The 19,098-nt window shown below is 47.0% G+C and overlaps 1 protein-coding gene across 1 annotated transcript in view; it reads left to right on the top strand.

Annotated features, from left to right (window-relative positions):
* The first annotated feature begins 1,712 nt into the window (after positions 1-1,712).
* Positions 1,713-19,098, top strand: part of LOC116947189 (somatostatin receptor type 1-like) — a 38,793-nt gene continuing 21,407 nt past the window's right edge. Inside the window, exon 1 of the mRNA XM_032962665.2 lies at positions 1,713-3,748. Coding sequence (XP_032818556.1) covers positions 3,309-3,748 — 440 coding nt within the window. The 5' untranslated portion in view covers positions 1,713-3,308. The remainder of the gene's footprint in view (positions 3,749-19,098) is intronic.

Here is a 19,098-nt window from a genome sequence, read left to right on the forward strand (position 1 = left end):
GTTTTCACACCTGATGATGACCGTTTGTGTTATGGTCGAAACGTCGTGAGATTTTTTATTGTTTTATATATATTTTATTATTTTATTGTTTCCCTTCAACGTGACTTTACCGAAAGAGCTAAGAATATGAATTACTGCAGTCACGAAAGCTTTAAATCAAAAATAGAATGAATATCGGTCTGGTCCTGCGCCAATTGCTGTATTGCAGTCTGTTCGAACTCTAACTCTCTATATACTTAAGGAAACGCGCATATGTATACATATCAAATGTATTTATCAACATTTGTTTACTTGGCTATAACAATTTCGAAGGTGGGGGGGGGGGGGGGTGAGCGTGCGAGAGGAGGTTGAGCCTTCATCAGCTGAGGACAATTGGTTGGCCTCGGTCCACTTGAGTTCTGCTGCATTGCCCTCTGCTGGCAACGTAGCCCACACTGCAGCCTGCAGCACCTGTGCATCGGGCATTGGTGGGCGTCCATCCATGCGCTGTCAAGGCTCAGCTCTCGCTCGGCTGTCCGATGTTCGACGAGAACTAGCGCATCCCCCGGATGATTCTCTCATCAGGCAAAGCACGTGAATAGCACGCTCAAGTGGAAGTTCGCGCTTTCGTTTAATATTGAGTGGCGTTGTTGCGCTCTGTGTAGGGCGAGTCGCAAAGGGGTAAAGGTGCGGCCCCTGCAATATCTCTTTGGTTCTTTCGGTAAAAGTCACGTAGAAAATAAAATAAAATCATAATAGAATGCGACGTTTCGATTGTAACACAAGCAACCGTCATCGTGTAAGAATGAATGAGAAAGAAAAAAACCCAACAAACTCTAGTGAACTTAGAAACACAATGCAACACAACACAGAGAGCCGGCCATCACAACAGCACACCACGCTCAGCAGCCAGGTGGGGTTGGTGGGCTCTTGTGTTGATGTGATGGCCGGCTCTCTGCGTTGTGTTGCGTTGTGTTTCTTTGTTCACTAGAGTTGTTTTCCTTCTCACGATCATGGTTGCTTGTGTTGCAATCGAAACGTCGTATTCTATTGTCATTTGATTTTATTTTCTACGTGATTTTTTTACCGAAAGAAACCAAAGAGTAATTCCTGCAGTCACGAAAGCTTCGAACGTAGTTTGCAATATCTCGTTAAAAAAAAAACGCGTGGCGGTTTTCCCTCATTTAGAAGGAGAGGGGTATTTCGGTCTACTCTTCTACGATGGCCAGAATCAGAATGTATTTTTTTTTACACTGGAGGAATCCGATGAGCTATGAAGCTCTTTTTGACGTCCAGAAGTGGGGCATACCCACGGTTTACCCCACCGCACTGTGAGCTGCCGATCGACTTGTGGTGTAAACGCACGGGGACATCGAAAACCAACCGGAGACCATTCGGATCGCAAACTCGACGCGCTGACCACCCTATTACACCACGCGGCACCTCCGATTAGCGCGGTTGGCTACGTACGGTGCGAAAGAAGTTCAACATAGCTACACACATGGCACGGTTGGCTTCATACGGTGCGAAAGAAGTTCAACGTAGCTACACACATGGCACGGTTGGCTGCGTACGGTGCCAAAGAAGTTCAACGTAGCTACACACATGGCACGGTTGGCTGCGTACGGTGCGAAAGAAGTTCAACATAGCTACACACATGGCACGGTTGGCTTCGTACGGTGCGAAAGAAGTTCAACATAGCTACACACATGGCACGGTTGGCCATGCACGGCGTGAAAAAAGTTCAACATACACACAAAGCACGGTTGGCGAAGCATGGTGCAAAAGAAGATCAGCATACGTACACACATAGCACGGTTCGCTACGTACGGTGCGAAAGAAGTTCAACACACACACACACACATGGCGCGGTTGGCTATGCACGGCGTGAAAAAAGTTCAACATACACAAAAAAAGCACGGTTTGGTACGTACGGTGCGAAAGAAGTTCAGCATACATACGTATATCGGGGCAGCACGCCGTCCACTAGCGCAATACACATGGCATCATAGCGTGAAGCGTGCCGTGCGAGAGGGGGGCGGGAGGAGGGGGGAGACGTACGAGACACACGGGACGAGACCCCCCGCCCGCCCCGTCCCCCCAAGAGCCCCTTCGCGTCTCTCAACAAACCTCCAGCGTCGCGCATTCTCGCCACGCCAATCACCGCGCGCACCAAGACGAGGAGGAGTGAGAGGCGCAACGGGACGGAGGGGACCTAAAGCGGTGGTGGTGGGGGGGGGGGCGGCTTGCGTGAGAATTCCGGCTCAACCCCCCCCCCCCACCCACTAACCACCACGCTCGCTCACGCCGACTAAGAGCGCCGCTGTTTCTGTCGTGACCACCACCACCACCACCGTAGCAGCAGCAGCAGCGCGCTGTTGCCTGCGCGATCCTTTGGCGCGCACACCCTGCTCGGAGCCGCGTGGACAGACGCATCCCTGGGTGGACGAGACGCAGCCCTGGGTGGACGAGACGCAGCCCTGGGTGGACCAGACGCAGCCCTCGGTGGACGAGACGCAGCCCTGGGTGGACGAGACGCAGCCCTGGGTGGACGAGACGCAGCCCTGGGTGGACGAGACGCAGCCCTGGGTGGATGAGACGCAGCCCTGGGTGGACGAGACGCAGTTAATGTTGTGAGAAGATCGTTCCAGCGGCCTTATTTCGCCTACCGCCAAGTTTGGGCTTGTCGTGCTCGCACCAGCTGGCAGTCCCGACTTGACACGGATTTTTGGTTGTTGTCGAGGTGGATGAGAAGAGGGAGATCGACGCTTTTTTTTATTTTCTTCGTGGTTCCCAAAGTACCGAATTGAAAGCGGCGCCTCGTTTTGATCTGCGTCAATTAAGGCCACGTGTTCAGTCGGGTGAGTCATTGTAGACACGTGGTAGAGGCTGCACGTGGTGTTTATTCGCTTTCGTGTGGATCATAAAAGACATTACGAGGGCTTTACCGACCGAGGCTGTGGTCAGCGGTAGCGATGCGAGGGTGTAGTATTATTATTATTATGCGCGTGCATGACGCACGCACGCGTGTCGACTAGGTGACAGTAAAATAATGCTTAGGTGAGCAGCAGTGGTGGCTTGACCGGTGTAATTCGTGACTATCCAGCGCGAGTTGGCGCCGGATGAAGCATCACCATCTGTTTAGGCAATGGTTAAATTCTGAGACTTTCTCTACTCACCATAGGTGGTGCTGACTCGTGCATGCCTCACATTCTCAGCCCGCAGCTGCAGCTGCAGCTGCTAGCCCGTGTGTGGTCAACCGACGGTTTGCATCGTCATCATCATCATCAGCAAGCCACCAGCTAGCTGCCTTCGCGATTTCCCCAACAATGGGCCACTTCATCAATAACAGCAGCAGCCGAAGCTTCAACGACTCCTTCTATGACAACGACGCCTTCAACAGCTCGGGGCAGACGTGGGACGCAGACGCGAGCAACGTGGTCATCCCCTTCATCTACGGAGTCGTGTGCCTGGTGGGTCTCTCGGGCAACTCCCTCGTCATCTACATCATCCTGCGCTACGCCAAGATGAAGACGGCCACCAACATCTACATCCTCAACCTGGCCGTGGCCGACGAGCTCTTCATGCTCAGCGTGCCCTTCCTGGCCACGGCGGCGGCGATGCACCGGTGGCCGTTCGGCGCGGGCCTGTGCCGCCTCGTGCTCAGCGTGGACGGCATCAACATGTTCACGAGCATCTTCTGCCTCACCGTGCTCAGCGTGGACCGCTACATCGCCGTGGTGCATCCTATCAAGTCGGCGCGTTACAGGTTCGGGTGATCGTCTCCGTGCTGGGGCTGTTGATCGCGCGTTGTCGAAGTTTGTCAACGGCTATTCTCGAACCACCCCCACCCCTCCACTCCCCTCCCCCCGGCTTTGCGCAACAATAACAACAACAATAACAACAAACGATTTCTCTGACTGCCCCTCCGCTAGTTGGTGGTGGCGGTGGTGTCTGTGGATCTCGTGCGCACGGCCGGATCAGCCGCAGGGGCTTTAAGGGGATCCTGCCCCCGGATTTCGGATATATAAATAAATAAAAGAGGCGGTCAACCAAACAACATTGCAGGGTGCCTTGATATGTATGTTGAACTTCGTTCGCACCGTACGTAGGCAACCGTGCTAATCGCAGGTGCGGGATGGTTTCAATGTGATACTGATGCAACGCTACATGTGTTCATGAAAATCCGTGGCATTACCGTGTATGATTGGCAAATATGTGCCAAAATTAAAGCGGGTTTGTTCGTCTGAACTTTCGTCAAGCTTTAAAATTCGCGTATCAGGTTTCCACAACAAGGGGAACGGAAATACAGGAACCAAGGTAAATACGAACGAGAGCATTTGGCATCGGCCATGGGTGGCGGTAAGACAGTAAAATGGAGAAATTAAATATAAAGAGGGCTCCCCCAAAAACTAAAACAGCCCCGAGACCACATTAAACCCAAATCCGACCCTAGCCACCATAAATCACGCATTAAAGTGAGCACAACTGTGTGAGAATGCATGCACGTACGCATGCTGAACTTCTTTCGCGCCGTACGTAGCCAACCGTAGGTGCGAAGGTGGTCAGGCCACGGCTGGCAGCCACTGTGCGAGTCGTGGTGGGGGTGGAAGGGGTCCAGGTGCCCCCCCCCCACCACCACGGCACACGACGTTTAGATGCGGCTAAGAGACACCCACAACATATGAGACGAAAATCGCGTTTGTTTGCTTCTGAGTTGTGTCTGCGATTTCCTCCCTTCGACAAGGTGACGCCAATGCTGATGACGCTGATAACGAAACATTGAAAGCCACAGTCGTAGGAGCGCACGAGCAGCAGGTTCATTACAGTGCTCAGTTGCCAGTAGTTGCATTTCTTTTATATAATTTACAGTGCAATAATTTAGTCAAGTTAAACGTGCGTTCACTATTGAATCTAGACTGAAAACTAATTTCTTCAGGACTGTTTTTTTTGTGTTTAGTTTGCTCTCCTTGCCCCGCACTTCCGATGAGCACGGTTAGCTACGTACGGTGCGAAAGAAGTTCTACATACATGCATACAAATAGGGTTTGTCAGTGTTGTACTACAAATGGCGTGGCTACTTAATGAATGACAGCATTCGCTACTGCGTAACTGCAATCTATTCAATAACCGCCAAGAACCATTCACGAGGAGGACATTCCCCAACCTCCAACTTCCAAAGTATTGTTTCAGCCCTGCTTCAGGCCATAGGAATGTGGAATTTCTGCCCGCACGCCCGGGGCTTCTGACGGGAAGGAGCACCACACCACGCTCGTTCAGAGTAAGCACAGAGACGTTCGAATTTGGGGATTTTTATTTACTTATAATCAGGAGGTGCTCATTATTGTTACGACCAGTCCTTCAGGAACAATCAGTTGACTCTGTCCTCATGGGAAGTTTACGTCCACGCTCTCAGTGTTCATGGGTCTCGCTGATTGATGGACCACACTGCTTGACATGTATGTTTCCACGTGTGTGAAGTTACCAACGAAACACGTCTTCCAAACTCTTTGTGTTGGCACGTTCCTCCCTATTTGTACAGCATCTTGCGCTTTTAGATACTTGATGTACAGCATCTTGCGCTTTTAGATACTTGATGTTCAAATTGTACCTTATGATTCATAGTTCACTTGCGAATGGATGATGAGCAATTGTTGTTAAAGCGTGGACTGAGTTATGTCCTTTTGTATTTCTCCCCCACAATGTAATCCGGATCTTGTGCGTTCAGCATCACGAGATGAACAATCCGTTCAGAAACCTTGCAGAATATCTAACGCACTGCACTGTTTGTCGAGAGATTGGCTGAGCAAAGTACCTTGTCACACACAAGTACTCGTCCCAAAAGAGTGGCCTTTCATCCTTTACACGTTCGGAGTCGCGCTTTCCCGAAACATCGCTATCCAACTGTCGCATGACAGTCAAAGCGTCATCAAAATTCTCAGAGATGGAATTCAGCCAAAGTTACGTGCAAGAGTCGGATTTTTAATACGATGGATTGCCGTGCAGTCAGTGATGGCCAAGCTGTGACCATCAACTCACTGCAACTTGACAACCCGATTTAATGATGGGTGGCTGCAGACTTGGTTCAGGGGTTAAGAGATCACTGAACTCGGAGCCATCCAGCTCCAGAGTTTTTAATGTCGACTTTAGAGTGCACGCCTTTGTTAAATTCCCTGCAGGAAATTACTGAGCGGCTCTATAAAATGACCGGTCAACTCTCTTTGAAAGCTCAACAAACGGCAAGAGCATGCTCACAAAGCATGCTGTGCAGCAGCACTCAAATCAGCTGCCCATCCAACAGTTCAAACGAATCCACTCTCAGCATGCCTGGCAGAAGAGTATCGTTCCAAAGTTGTATGGCCCACTCTAGTTCGCGGATTGTTGAAGTGGGTTTCGTGGTTAACGGTGATTGCAAAGGGAGAAGACGGATCTTAAGCGGTAAGAATCCCAGGATCAAAACCCAACATTGCCCCACGTCACAAGGAGGAGCCATATCAAGAGGATACTCCTCCTGCTTCGTGTTTACAAGGGTAGAGCGCGTGGTAGAAACTCGGTAGTTGCACACCTAGTTGTTGCTGGGGAGTGAGTGGAATAGGGATCACGGCGCTATGGAACAAATATATTGCTAATTGTTGGCAGGTACAGCACCAGCTCATTAGCTATAGATCTGTTACCTGAAAGTGAGTCACGCAGCAAAGTCTATGTTGTTTCGTGGCTCGCACAAAGCTGCATGTCGTGTACACTCAAAGCACTGCGAGTGAAACATCGTCCAACGTTGATGTGGCATTCAGCTGTGAAAAGTCTTAAGCCACCAGTGAGGAGCCTTATTGGTCAGAATTGGATCAGCGGACTGACGCATCTTGAGACCTCCTTTGCCAGTACCAAAATATTATGAAGGTTTTTCCCCTTGTTCTGGCAATAAACAGGTGGCTGTGTTTCACTCCAGCGCTGTCCTCGAGACAGCCTGGTCCCTTCACCTGATGAAGGCCGCTTGTGTTGTGGCCGAAACGTCGTGATTTTTGTTGTTTTATTTTTTTACCTACGTGACTTTACCGAATAGAACCAAAGAGTATGGATCCTTGCAGTCACGAAAGCTTTAAATCTATAGGTGTTAAGATGTTAAAACACCAAACTGAAACCTTTTACAAGGAATCATGTCTGCATTAACCACAATGCTTGTAGTCAGAATGCAAACAAAAAAAATACTCTGATAATATATGTGGCATTGTCCTTAAAACTGATTGGTCCACACCAGAGACAGCTTTCTTTTGAGCCTCGTCTCAAACGGTGTTAGACCAGAGGCGTCCAGAGGCATCCTCTGGTCTAACACCGTTTTGAGACTAGGCTCAAAAGAAAGCTGTTTTGTTGCCAGAAAAAAAGGGGAAAACCTATTCTCGGACTGACGCATGTAAATAACATATTTGTCAGAGTGACAATCTTGTTGGGTGGTGGCGGGATTGATGACAATAATTTTGGACATTAAACTACCACATGCCCTCCTATCCCAAAGTAAACAAACTATGGAACGGTCAACACTGCCTCGACCGCATTTACATGATGTGGGATACCAAACCCATTCATTCGGACTCGGGACACACTCGCAGCATCGTACGCTGATGCACGTGCATATCGACAGTGAGAGATAGCGTGGGGCTCACGCTGGGAATAACGGTCGCATTAAGGTTGCACGTGCTCACCGAGCGCGCTACGATTTGTAGCATGGCTTAAAGCCACGGCTTGCTGTCATAACGGGCAGTTTACAGTGTTTGCGCAGGTGCGAGTCGGCTTTGTTTTTAACGAGCTGTCAAGCGTTGAACTAAGGTACTCCCTCTTTGTAGCGATGCTCCTCCATTCTCGCTAACGGCAGCCGCGATTTGCATCTCAAAAAATGTTTCACGTTTGAGCGATGGCATCAAAGACGCGTAGAGTGAGCCGCTCTCGGCTCTGACTCTCCATCCACACTTGCAGACTCGCCGCTGAAATCCCACACTTTTCAACTGCCTACGTGATATTTGATTACTATGAGCAGCAGTGAATACTTTTCTGGGCTGAAATAATTGGCAATTCGGTCGTGTGGCTGAATCAGGGAAAATGGGTTTCTCAAGCATGCTCCCAATGTAGAATTAAATTGACTTTAACTTTTTAAACAAATGTCTCTTTTACATATTTTTTTATTATTAAATTTTAGTTTCCTGATTTTTAAGGCTGTAACTGCCGCACTACATAATTGTTTAGATTTGGCATAAAACTAATATAATACGAAGATTCGTGTTTTGCATTCCAAGTTGGAGCACGCACAAATGGCAGGTGCTGCAAGAATTGCGCAGAGTGCCCATTTTACTGAACGTTCTGTTTTGTTGAATAAAATGTCATTTAGTTGGAGTGTAGCTCATTTGTTAACCTGGTGCAGAAGACAACTTAATCTGCGCATTTTTAAAGTGGCACAGTGGGGCTCCAAATCGCTTTGTGACCTCTGGGTGAAAGGTTCTTTAGAAAAGTGCAAATTATGATTATCATTACTTCATCATCATTTTCTGTCATGATCTACCCACTGCCCGATGACGGCCTCCTCGTGACATGTGGCAATGGGAGTTGTTTGACCATACTTCATCACCACCGGTGAATGGAGTGCCCAAGACTGGTTCAGATATTACACACCAACGATGTTAGGTGTAACTTGAAATTAAATTCAGGTTGTTGGGTTAATTGTGCAGCGTGTAATGTTAATTACTTTACCTCGGTGGAGAGATGTTAACTACCTCGCCTGGTATATAGGAGGTCGTGGGTTCAATCCCGACACTGACACCTGCTCTCTATTTGGAGTTTGCGTTTTCTCTCCGTGGTCGCGTGGATTTTTCCCGGGTCCCTATGGTTTTTTTTCCTCCAGGTCCAAATAACATCACGCGTTTAGAGTATTTGGTTGCTATACATTTCCAGACGATAAGCCACTTCGTTGAGCTATCATTTGTGGCCAGGACGCTTCTGAGAAAGGGCTATATAGCTCATAAAATATATGTGTTTTGTTTTTTAGTTTATACGTGAACCATTGTGACACCATGCCACTTCAATACACATGAATTGAAGCTGACTCTTTAGAAACTGGAAATGTAGATAAGAAAAACCTCATCCATAAAGAAGGTAGTGTTCCACAACACATGTGGGTTGTCCGTATGTATGTATGTATGTTGAACTTATTTCGCACCGTACATAGCCAACTGTGCTCATCAGAGGCACGGGCAAGGCACTCAGCTTTATACGGGAGTCCGCAAAGAAGAATTGATGAATGATTATTCCTTTCTTTTGAATTCGATCATGTAGGTAATGTCAAAAATGTAAATTTAAATATATCCCTCCACCACCCAACAGAGCCAATCAACTCAAGTTGTCACGTGAGAATGTATTGCCAATTGAGATTTTTTTCTTCCAGCCAACCGGAATGTTTAGAAGCAAGATACGTATTTGAAAGAATTACAATCAAGCACACACACACACATGCAAATCCCTTTGGAAGCTAGCTTGATAAAGGACTTTAATTAATGCAAAATTCGCTCTTGCATTTGACTGATTAGTTACAGACAGCCGTCGATGGCACCAGTTCTTACGGCAGCATTGAGGCTCCCGATGATGGGAACATTTACCTGCCATTCACACAAGAGGGACATCTGGCATCGGCTTATGACATGCTTTGTGTTTATAATAAAGCAGACAACGAGTTAATCCATCCACTTAAAATATAAATGCGTTATGGTCCATTGTACAATTAGCCTTTGGGACGATCATTTCATAACAGCCTTTGCACAAACATAAAAACTTTGGACCGGATGGAAATGTTCTGGGTTTTATCAGCAGCGTCAGACCTGTTAAACTAATGCTGCTATTTTTCCAGATGTTGTAGGCGGGATCTGTCCATGTAGCTGTAGGACCTCTCAGTGCTCTAACTATCCTTCATCCTACTGCCTGGGCCCCAGTGCTTATTAATGACCCCCCCCCCCGTCACTACCCACCAAAATCCTACCCTATGTTGATCTCATGATGCAGCAGGAGATGTCGACACAAGAGCTTGCTTGTGGCCGCTTCTGCTCCTCACTCATTAAGCTGGCTGTTGTTGCAGTGGCTCAGTCTGGTTTGAAAACAGAAAAAAATGATTCGAGTCTTAGGTGCAGCCCTGCAAATGTTTTGCTCACGCCACTGCCGGCAGAAGGGGCCCCTCACTAGAGGCGGCTCTAGACAATCCCTAGCTGGAGGGTGTCATTGGCTTACGCTTCCACACTGGCCAGACGTCTTGAAAGACGTGGAAGTACCCCACTTGACGCAATCTACCGATTAACACACTGTGGTGTGCCCACTTTTTATACTGCTGAGTGTGGGCAGAGGCGGGAGGGATTTGAGAAACTTTCACCATTGCTTCATTCAACTACAAAGTTGGGGGATTTATTTGAACTGGCAACCTATGGATTGCAAATCCAGTGTGCTCACCGTAACATCAAGGGAGCACCCCCACGCAGCTTTGGAAGTGGACTCAAAATGTAATTAGGTTCCAGCATGCCTCCTTGCCCCCTGAATTGGAATAGCATGCCCAACGAACCAGTCAAATCTACTCATAATTCACCTGTACATGCGGTTCTGTGAGATAACAAAATAATGATCGTAATCATTGATCACAAATGTATGGCAAAACGTTTATATGAAAAAAACTATCACCATCAATAACGCCGGTGCCTCAGGCAGGCCCAAAATTATCGTACGTTCTGGCCTATTGTTCAACACGCAGCTATTGCTAGCAAAAAATAAAAAAAAAACTACTTTACTTTTCATTGTCGCATTCAGAATGTTTAACCCCCAATTGTTTTTGTTCAACCCTGGTTCTGAGATCACAGTAAAAAAAAAAAACCTATACATTAAGCGGGCTTCGATGAAATAGCGTTGAACATAAATGTCCCCGATTCGGGCCTTACCTTTATTTCATTTCACGACAGCGAATATGTTGGGCTAATTGTACATTTAAACTTAAATGTCTTTGTAATATCACTTTAATTCTCCAAAGCAAGCTATTAAGATACTTGATTGGCCTTCATTACATTATCACTGGGAAGCAAATGCACCCTGAATGAGACTTCTGAAAGTGTTCTGTTACTCTTTTTTTTGTTACGTTCATACGTTGCCTTTCACCACTTATATCATGCTTGAAAACCAAATTCATTGGCACATTTACACACGTGACAACTCGATTTGATTGGCTCTTGTCGACTGGTGGAGGGTTATCTTTAAGCACTGACGATGTACCTACACGATCTATCCCAGAATAAACAAATTCTGATCTGTATGTGATGATATTGGTGACAGTAATCTGTTCAACAATTCCGTGCAAGAAGAACCAAACGCCTATGACCAAAAGCACCAGAATTGCACCTGACCATGCCAGATTTCAAAATTCTCCCCAGCGGTAAGCCTGGAGAATAAGCGCTTGGATGGACTACCACTATGCATACCAGGTGTTATAGGGTGCAGCAGGCGCTAGGTGGTGGGCAGCAGCATAGGACAGCTCAGCAGCAGCACATTCCACGTCGATCTACGCTCTCTAGGAAGCAATGGACCGATATCGATATTTTTCTATGTGTTGCGTTACTGATGATATTGTTTTGCGTTTTACGAGAAGAGAGAAAAAACAAACGCCTCTTAAACCGTGAATCTGAGTTGTATAGGCTGCCTGGATTTGCGACAACAAGCATTTTTCCTGTCCTCGGCAGCTGCCTTGCAATCTGCCTGGCTGTGTAAATCACACCGTGGATGTCAACTTCGAATTCATTTTGTGCTTTCGGGGGCTGCTCGCTTCTGGGACGCAAACAAAACTCGGGCATGTCATGGGCAAAAAAAAGACGAAAACAACGTCTCCGAATACCGGAAGAGGGCAGAAACTGCGTAAGAGCTGGCGGGAATTTCTAACGTTCACTGTTCCATGAAGACTGGAGAGGTTTTTTTCCAGGCCAGCCGCCTCAAAAAGAGGAATGTTGATTCTGAAAAAAAACAGTGAAGGGGCCGAAAACCTATCAGCGCCACACATACTTGCCAATCTTGTTCAACTTAGGCAGGTGGCTGCCGAATGTACGAACCCTTTTACCGCATACCGGACTTCGAAGTGAAGACCAAAGATTTTTGTTCAAAAATATTGGAGAGTGTGTCATGGTTATTTAAAAAAAAAATCAGTAAAAGCATTTACATGTGTTTAAAAAAAACAGATCGCTGCTTAAATTGATAAGTTTGGCAAGTACCTTGCTCTTCATCCATGGATCAATGTGTCTCAGATTAACAGCCTTCAAAAATGCAGTTACAACCGACTTTTGCGTGGCAACGAGGGGGTGCATGGATAATTTTGGAATTCCATATCAGACAATCGTGCCTTTCTGATTTAAAATTTCAGGTACCTTGAGGTTCATATAACCCACTGGCTATTGCTCTTGACAGAGAACTTCTGTAGTTTCTTATTATACATTTAGTATGGCCTATGGAGAGCGTCTACAATGCTGTAAATAAATTTTCCTGCGGGCAGCGAGCGTCATTATAATATTCAGGGTTGTGGAATGCATTTTCCTACGCCTCTGGTTCGTGTTAGCGACTCACAAATCGGACTTATTATTCCTACGATTATTATTATTTTTTAAATGTGGGGAGCTGCACATCAATCCAGGGATGTTTAAAAAAAATGTATCCAACCTGGAACGGATTGATGGAGAGTTTCGCACTACCCTTTAAAACATGTCCTGAAATGATACGGGATTTGTGGCACCAAGCTGCTTTGGCACAGATTAGCACAAATTATGTTTCCATGATCTGGACTAAACCTTTCACCCCTTTCCTTTCTTCCTTTACCACATGGCTGAGCCCAGCGAAGGGGCTCGGCTCACCCTCTGGGCATGAATCTAAGTGAGTGTGGGGAGGTGATGGATCAGGTAGGAGACAACGCTTTGTTCGTCGTACACCCCGATCTCATGTAGGTTATAAGTCACCATCGCCATCATCATCAGCCACAATCCATCCACCATGTACGTGTGCATGTTTAACTTCTTTCGCACACCGTACGAACGAACGAAGGCCTCCTCGAAACCATTGGCACAACTCTCACAATCCCTGAGTGTGGTAATCCACCTCGCTCCCGCGCACGAGCTGATTTCATTGTTCCATCTCTCACCGGTGGCGCGCACTCTTGGGCGCATTCCATTCCGTTGGCTGCCACTCCGTCCATAACTCTTGTTCATTGTCCATCATCGTTTCTTGCTAAGTTATGAAAATAGTTTTTTGTTTCAATAATAATGTTTTAATTAGAAAATTAGGCTGTTCTTTAATGGGGGGGGGGGGGGGGGGGGTGGGGGGGAGGGGGGGAGCATTATTCATAATACATTTAGTGACATATCGTTCTTTTACAAACCCGTGCATAACAGCAGCCTTGCGCCTATGACTAAATCACCTGGAATGCTCCTGATCTTGTCAGATCTCAACAGCTCAGCGGCGCTAAGCTGAAATGGGTTTTTCGGATGGGGTGACTACCATGCACCGCAGGTGTCGCCTATGCACGTACGTATGTATGCTGAACTTCTTTCACACCGTACGTCGCCAACTGTGCCACCCGTGTTGGGGGCAGCAGAGGGCGATGCAGCATGTCCTCCCGTCTCCGCCAAACTTGCACTGACCCAGAGTGGTGAATAGGGTCGCCACCTGTTGCTGCTTTTCCAGGATCGCCCTCGTCTAGAGGTAGCTCTCCTAAGAAATCTGAATGTCTTCACTCGGCACCAAAGGTCTTCTTCTTCTCATTAGATGCCAAGTGGCGGTGAAGCATGGTTGAATAACCCCGATGATCCATGCGGTTTTGGTGGGGGAAGTTGTTCATTGAGCAGCGGATTGACAAAGTGCCGAACGTGTGCATTGTACATACTGTATACATATGCAGAAAGGACCAGTCTAAATTCAGTCCGAAAAGTTAGTGCCCAAAGAGCACATGGTATGACGCTATTGGCTCGGGCAGGAACAGCCCAAGGGGGGTAAGTCTCCCAGTCAGTGCATTGCTTCTGTTGCAGTCGCAGCAGCAGAAGGAGCACATCTGGGTTAGGCCACACCACCACTGCTGTGTCGTGCGAGCTGCATATGATTGAGACTTGTGAACATAAAATCAACGTTTTAAGCCACAGCGTGCTTTTATTTGTTACCTGAAACACTGATTTGTGCCCGATGAAAACACAATTTGATAGATGAACTGGCATGGCATTAATCCTTCTGCCTTTTTTTTTACATATACATACCCTGTCACTATTAACATTGTGTTGCGAGTCCTTGCCAAGAACCAAATTAATCTGATGATGAGTGCTTGACATAGTGTAAATAATATACCCTGCTTATGAAATGTGCCATGCACCGTATGTTTAGAGTGTGTTGGTGTGTATATGTAAACGTGAAATATGTAAGAACGCCATTTAAATAACCTATTAATGGCATGTGTAGTATAGTGGTTCATTGCATTCGCAGGATCCTTAGAGATTGAAGGAGGTTTGGGGAGGCCTTCATGCAGCAGTGGATTGGGCATGGCTGCTGCTGCGGATAGCCAATGGCAGCAAAGTCTGAATGTAATTTTTTCCCCATGCAGAACACTGATCACCTGATTTACATGAACCCGATTTACATTGACACGAATTCCATAAATGTCAGTGATTCACAGTCCACATCATCCAAGCAGACATCACGTAAGTGAAACGACACCAAAGGTCAAAGCACGGACAGCCTTCAGACCCAACATTCGAATGCTTTAAACGCCACAGGGCAAAAACGCAGTGGCGTAGATGGGATTTGAACGTGGCTGAGATTGCGACAGCAGATTCCAACATTTTCAACTCCCAATGAGAGACGGTTCCTTTCGTGAAGCTCGTTGAAATTTGCAGCACTGTGTAGAAAATGTAATGATGCTTTAACCGGTAATTAATGTCCAGCGGTGTGCTCTGACAATGCAATTCACACAGCTGCCGCTTTTACGAGTAACTCGGGAAATATATTATGGTTGTCTGAAATTGGAGCTTGTGTCCGTCCATAAACATGACGACAACGTAATCTTCGTTGAACATTCATTCCATTGCCTAAAAAGGGCGGCGGGACGCTCTCGGAGGCAACAGAGAATGGTTTTCAACAATTAATTTGGGACGAAAATCGGAATAATAATAAAAAGTTTCCCTTATCTATGGACAAATCACACGTTCCCCCCAGAAATATATTAAAACTGTTGGGGGGGGGGGGGGGGGGGTGTGGGTGTCCGGACACACAAGACACTCATAATTGCTGAACTTCTGCTTGCGATGCAGTGCCGCTAAGCCAAGCTTCGGCGTGCCGAGTGAAAAAGGTCTCATTCGGCGTCGCTAATATATGCTCGAGGCATTACAATGTGCATTCGGCGTGTTTGTGTGTGTGTGTGTACAAGTGCGTACCGACACGAAGTGGAGGGCGGTGGTGAGCGGCTTGCACGCTGCGCTACGGACCCGGTGACCCCAGTTCGTATTCCCGCTTATGGCCAACACCAGTGGCGAATCGGTCCCGGGCCCCATCCCCTAAGTTGACTCGGCCTCAAATGAGCACCTGGTGCGATGTGTGAAACATCGCCACGAGGGAGACAAAGGCGGCCCGGCGTGGTGCTGGCCATCCACACTCTCGTGTGACGTGCCGGCCTTCATATGCGCTCGCTAACAGCACTTGCCCCAACAGCCTGTTAAGGCTATACGGGGGATGGATATATTTTGATCGTACATTTGTCATCATCGGCCATAATCGATCTACTCCTGAATGTAAGGCCTCACCAAGCTGCCACAATCCCTCACAGTCATTGCGATGCAACCATCCATCCATCTGAGCACCTGCACGTGAGCTAATTCCATCGCTCCATCTCTCCGGCGGGCTTTAGACGAGCGGAAGGTAAATACAAATCCCATATTAGGAAAGAAAATAGCGGTCCTCTTCGGATCCTGGGTGAGTGAGTCATACCTCGGAAAGGGGCAGAGAACGATGAGTTGTATTTGTGCGAACGATTGTTAACAGAAGTGTCCTCGTTCCATAAATTATTGGAAGGCCTCCTCGAAACCACGTAGCGTAGCTGTGCAGTAATTTCACGATTAACTCCTTAAACATATCCAGCTTCGACGGTGGATCCGGTCGGGGATGCCTCTGTTGCACGAGCAGACCAACCGCTGCCCTCCCAATGTTTTTCAGGTACAAGAAAATGAATTGCCTTTGGTATGGCGAAAGAGCATTTCCCCATTGCACCGTTGGCTCAGTTGGAAAGCAGCGGGGGGTTTATGAAATGTGACTTCTTGACTTCTGATGAGTGAGCGGAATGACATTGGAAGGATTGGCGGCAGCTCCCTTTATGAAAGGGTGGACAATGCAAGCCTTGTCGAGTTATGTATCGCCACCAGCGTAAAGGGAAGAAACAATCAGGTGACAAGGTTGTTGGAACAACCTTGCATCCTTCCCTTAACATCGTAAATCTGCCTTCAGGAATATCCCGAAGCCGTCGAGAGGTGCTGCATATAACTGCGTTTGCAGATGCGACTTGTAACTTTCATTCTCACGCATGTTATCGGTAGGTCAATGTTAATGTGCAAATGTCATTGATGGACTGCGTGTCGTTGTCTTGGTGCGGTCTGGGACTCGTTTTGCTGTTGTACTTCATCTCCATATATCTCCATATATATGTGAAAGGCAAAGTTGTGATTGTGTGCGTCTGTTCAAAATGTTAGGCGTACTTCCCGACATGCAACACATTTGCAACGTGGGTACTTTCCAGACTGTACACCATGCAAAAATTATAAAAAATACACTTTTTTTTGGCCGGGGGCGGGGGGGAGCTCAATAATGCACACTTTTTTTGCGCGGCAAGTGAGCTGTGACGTCAAATCTGTCACGTGACCAGGGCATGTGAAATCGTAACGCATTGTAGTGTAGTGGGTTAGCGCGCCGCGCTACGAACCCGGCGACCCGAGTTCGATTCCCGCTCACGGCCACCACCACCGGTGACGATTATTTTAACCGGTCCTGGGCCTCCCCTAGGTTGACTCAGCCTCAAACGAGTAAGTGGTGTGGTGTGTGAACATTGCCACTGGGGAGACAAAAGCGGCCGGGTGTCGTGAATCCAAGTCCCGGGCGACGCCGGGTAGTACAGCTAGTTCATATTCTTAGCTCTTTCGGTAAAGTCACGTTGAAGGGAAACAATAAAATAATAAAATATATATAAAACAATAAAAATTCTCACGACGTTTCGGCCATAACACAAGCGGTCGTCATCAGGTGTGTCGGTTCAAATTAATTAATTTATTTTTAAACGGTGTTTCCCTTCAACGTGACTTTACCGAAAGAGCTAAGAATATGAATTACTACAGTCACGAAAGCTTTAAATCAAAATTTAGTACAGCTAGTTTATTATACATATTTAATTTCAGTGATTTGCTTAGCTTTGCCATACTTTTCACTCCTATCGTTTTTTTCAGTAGTGTTTGTGGTTGCAATTTTCTGACCCTGTATCCCGACTGGACGTGTGTGAAAAAGAGCTTCATAGCTCATCGGATTTATCCAGAATAAATTCAGATTCTGATAGAGATTCTGAAGTGAACATTACTGTTTACAAGAGAGTGGCCATTTTTTTTCTCCACGTACTCTAACTGTAAATGTGCCTTAGTCTTAGGCTGTGTTTATTTGAAAACGGTATTGACGGAGGGTTTCTCTTTTTATTCAGTAATATTTGCCCTCTGAATCTCCCACTGTACAGCTTCTCAGGTGTGTGTCCGGGTTGTATCGCGTGTTGTTCGGCATGGCGGGCCAACGTTTCTTTCACAAACTCGACGTTTTTCTTCGGGTCCTGAAGAAGCCTCGAGCACTTTGAGCAAAACACCTCAGACATCGTGACAATCAACACGGCACAATCTGGAAACGTATTGCAGAGCTGTCCAGTTACAGCCGCTGTTCATGAGTGTTTATGCGTGGGATAAAACCGGAGCACGTGGAAAGCAACCGCAAAACGTGCGAGGAGGCAACACTCTATCCCATGTTCTCGATTTGAAGCTTTCGTGACTGCAAGGAAACAACTAAATTAAATAACGACGTTTCGGGCGCAACACAAGCGTCCTTCTTATCTACTTCCGCCATCTACATTACAAAGCCCCAGTTTCGGCCCAAGCCGTTGCCTCCCAGCGCACCCTCGGCTTCCCGAATTTAACCCCCAACCCACACCCCGCCCCCCACACTCACCATGCCCCCCCCCCCTCTCTCCATGCCCCGCGACTATATAAGCCCTCGTCACAGCCATCTCTGAGACACACTTATTAAGCGTTTGTGCTTTCGCTCCGTTGTCCCCACCTGAAGAAGGGCGCTTGTGTTGCGCCCGAAACGTCGCGATTTAATTTAGTTGTTTTAAAATTTTTAAATTATTTTTACCTACGTGACTTTACCGAACAAAAAACAAAGAGTATGAGTACTCTATCCCATGCTTAAGGGACAGGTGATAATAGTCCACACTCTTGCTGTGCTGTCTTTTTCTGGCATGCCAGGGTATGGCACTTTGATGCTCAAGGTGAGGGCATTTCACAACATTCGTGTGATCCACCAACCCTTACCTCCATGGTGCTGGATTGTTATATGCGGGCTTCGCCACTGTTTTCAAGCAATGATAGCTACATTCATAACATTTGTTCTAAAAAATAATTCCTTGCTCTTGCCACATTGTAAGAATGTCCCTAACATGGTTATATAAGACATAAAGCTCAACAAAATTCGTCAATAACACTGCCCCAAAAGGAAGAAAAATATATATATTAGGTGACGTGCTGGGGCTTTGGACCTTTTTCATAGCACATTTGACTTTTGAAAGGTCATCAAATGCAGGAGTTTTGACCTCTGCAGACCACATCGTACATCATACATTTACCGGTCACGGAAGACCATCGCCTAATGTGTTAGTGTGCTACGATATTGCAATATCCTGTTTATTTCATGGTGTTTGGTAGTCATGATGGCAAGAGAATTTGACCCTATGGTTTAAGCATTGGGTTGCTATTTGTCGACCTTCACAAACCTGTGCATTCATCATCCGAGATTGAC

This window comes from Petromyzon marinus, chromosome 29 (assembly GCF_048934315.1).
Source record: "Petromyzon marinus isolate PM22_M1 ecotype Great Lakes invasive population chromosome 29, UKy_Petmar_22M1.pri1.0, whole genome shotgun sequence".
Classification (NCBI taxonomy): domain Eukaryota; kingdom Metazoa; phylum Chordata; class Hyperoartia; order Petromyzontiformes; family Petromyzontidae; genus Petromyzon; species Petromyzon marinus.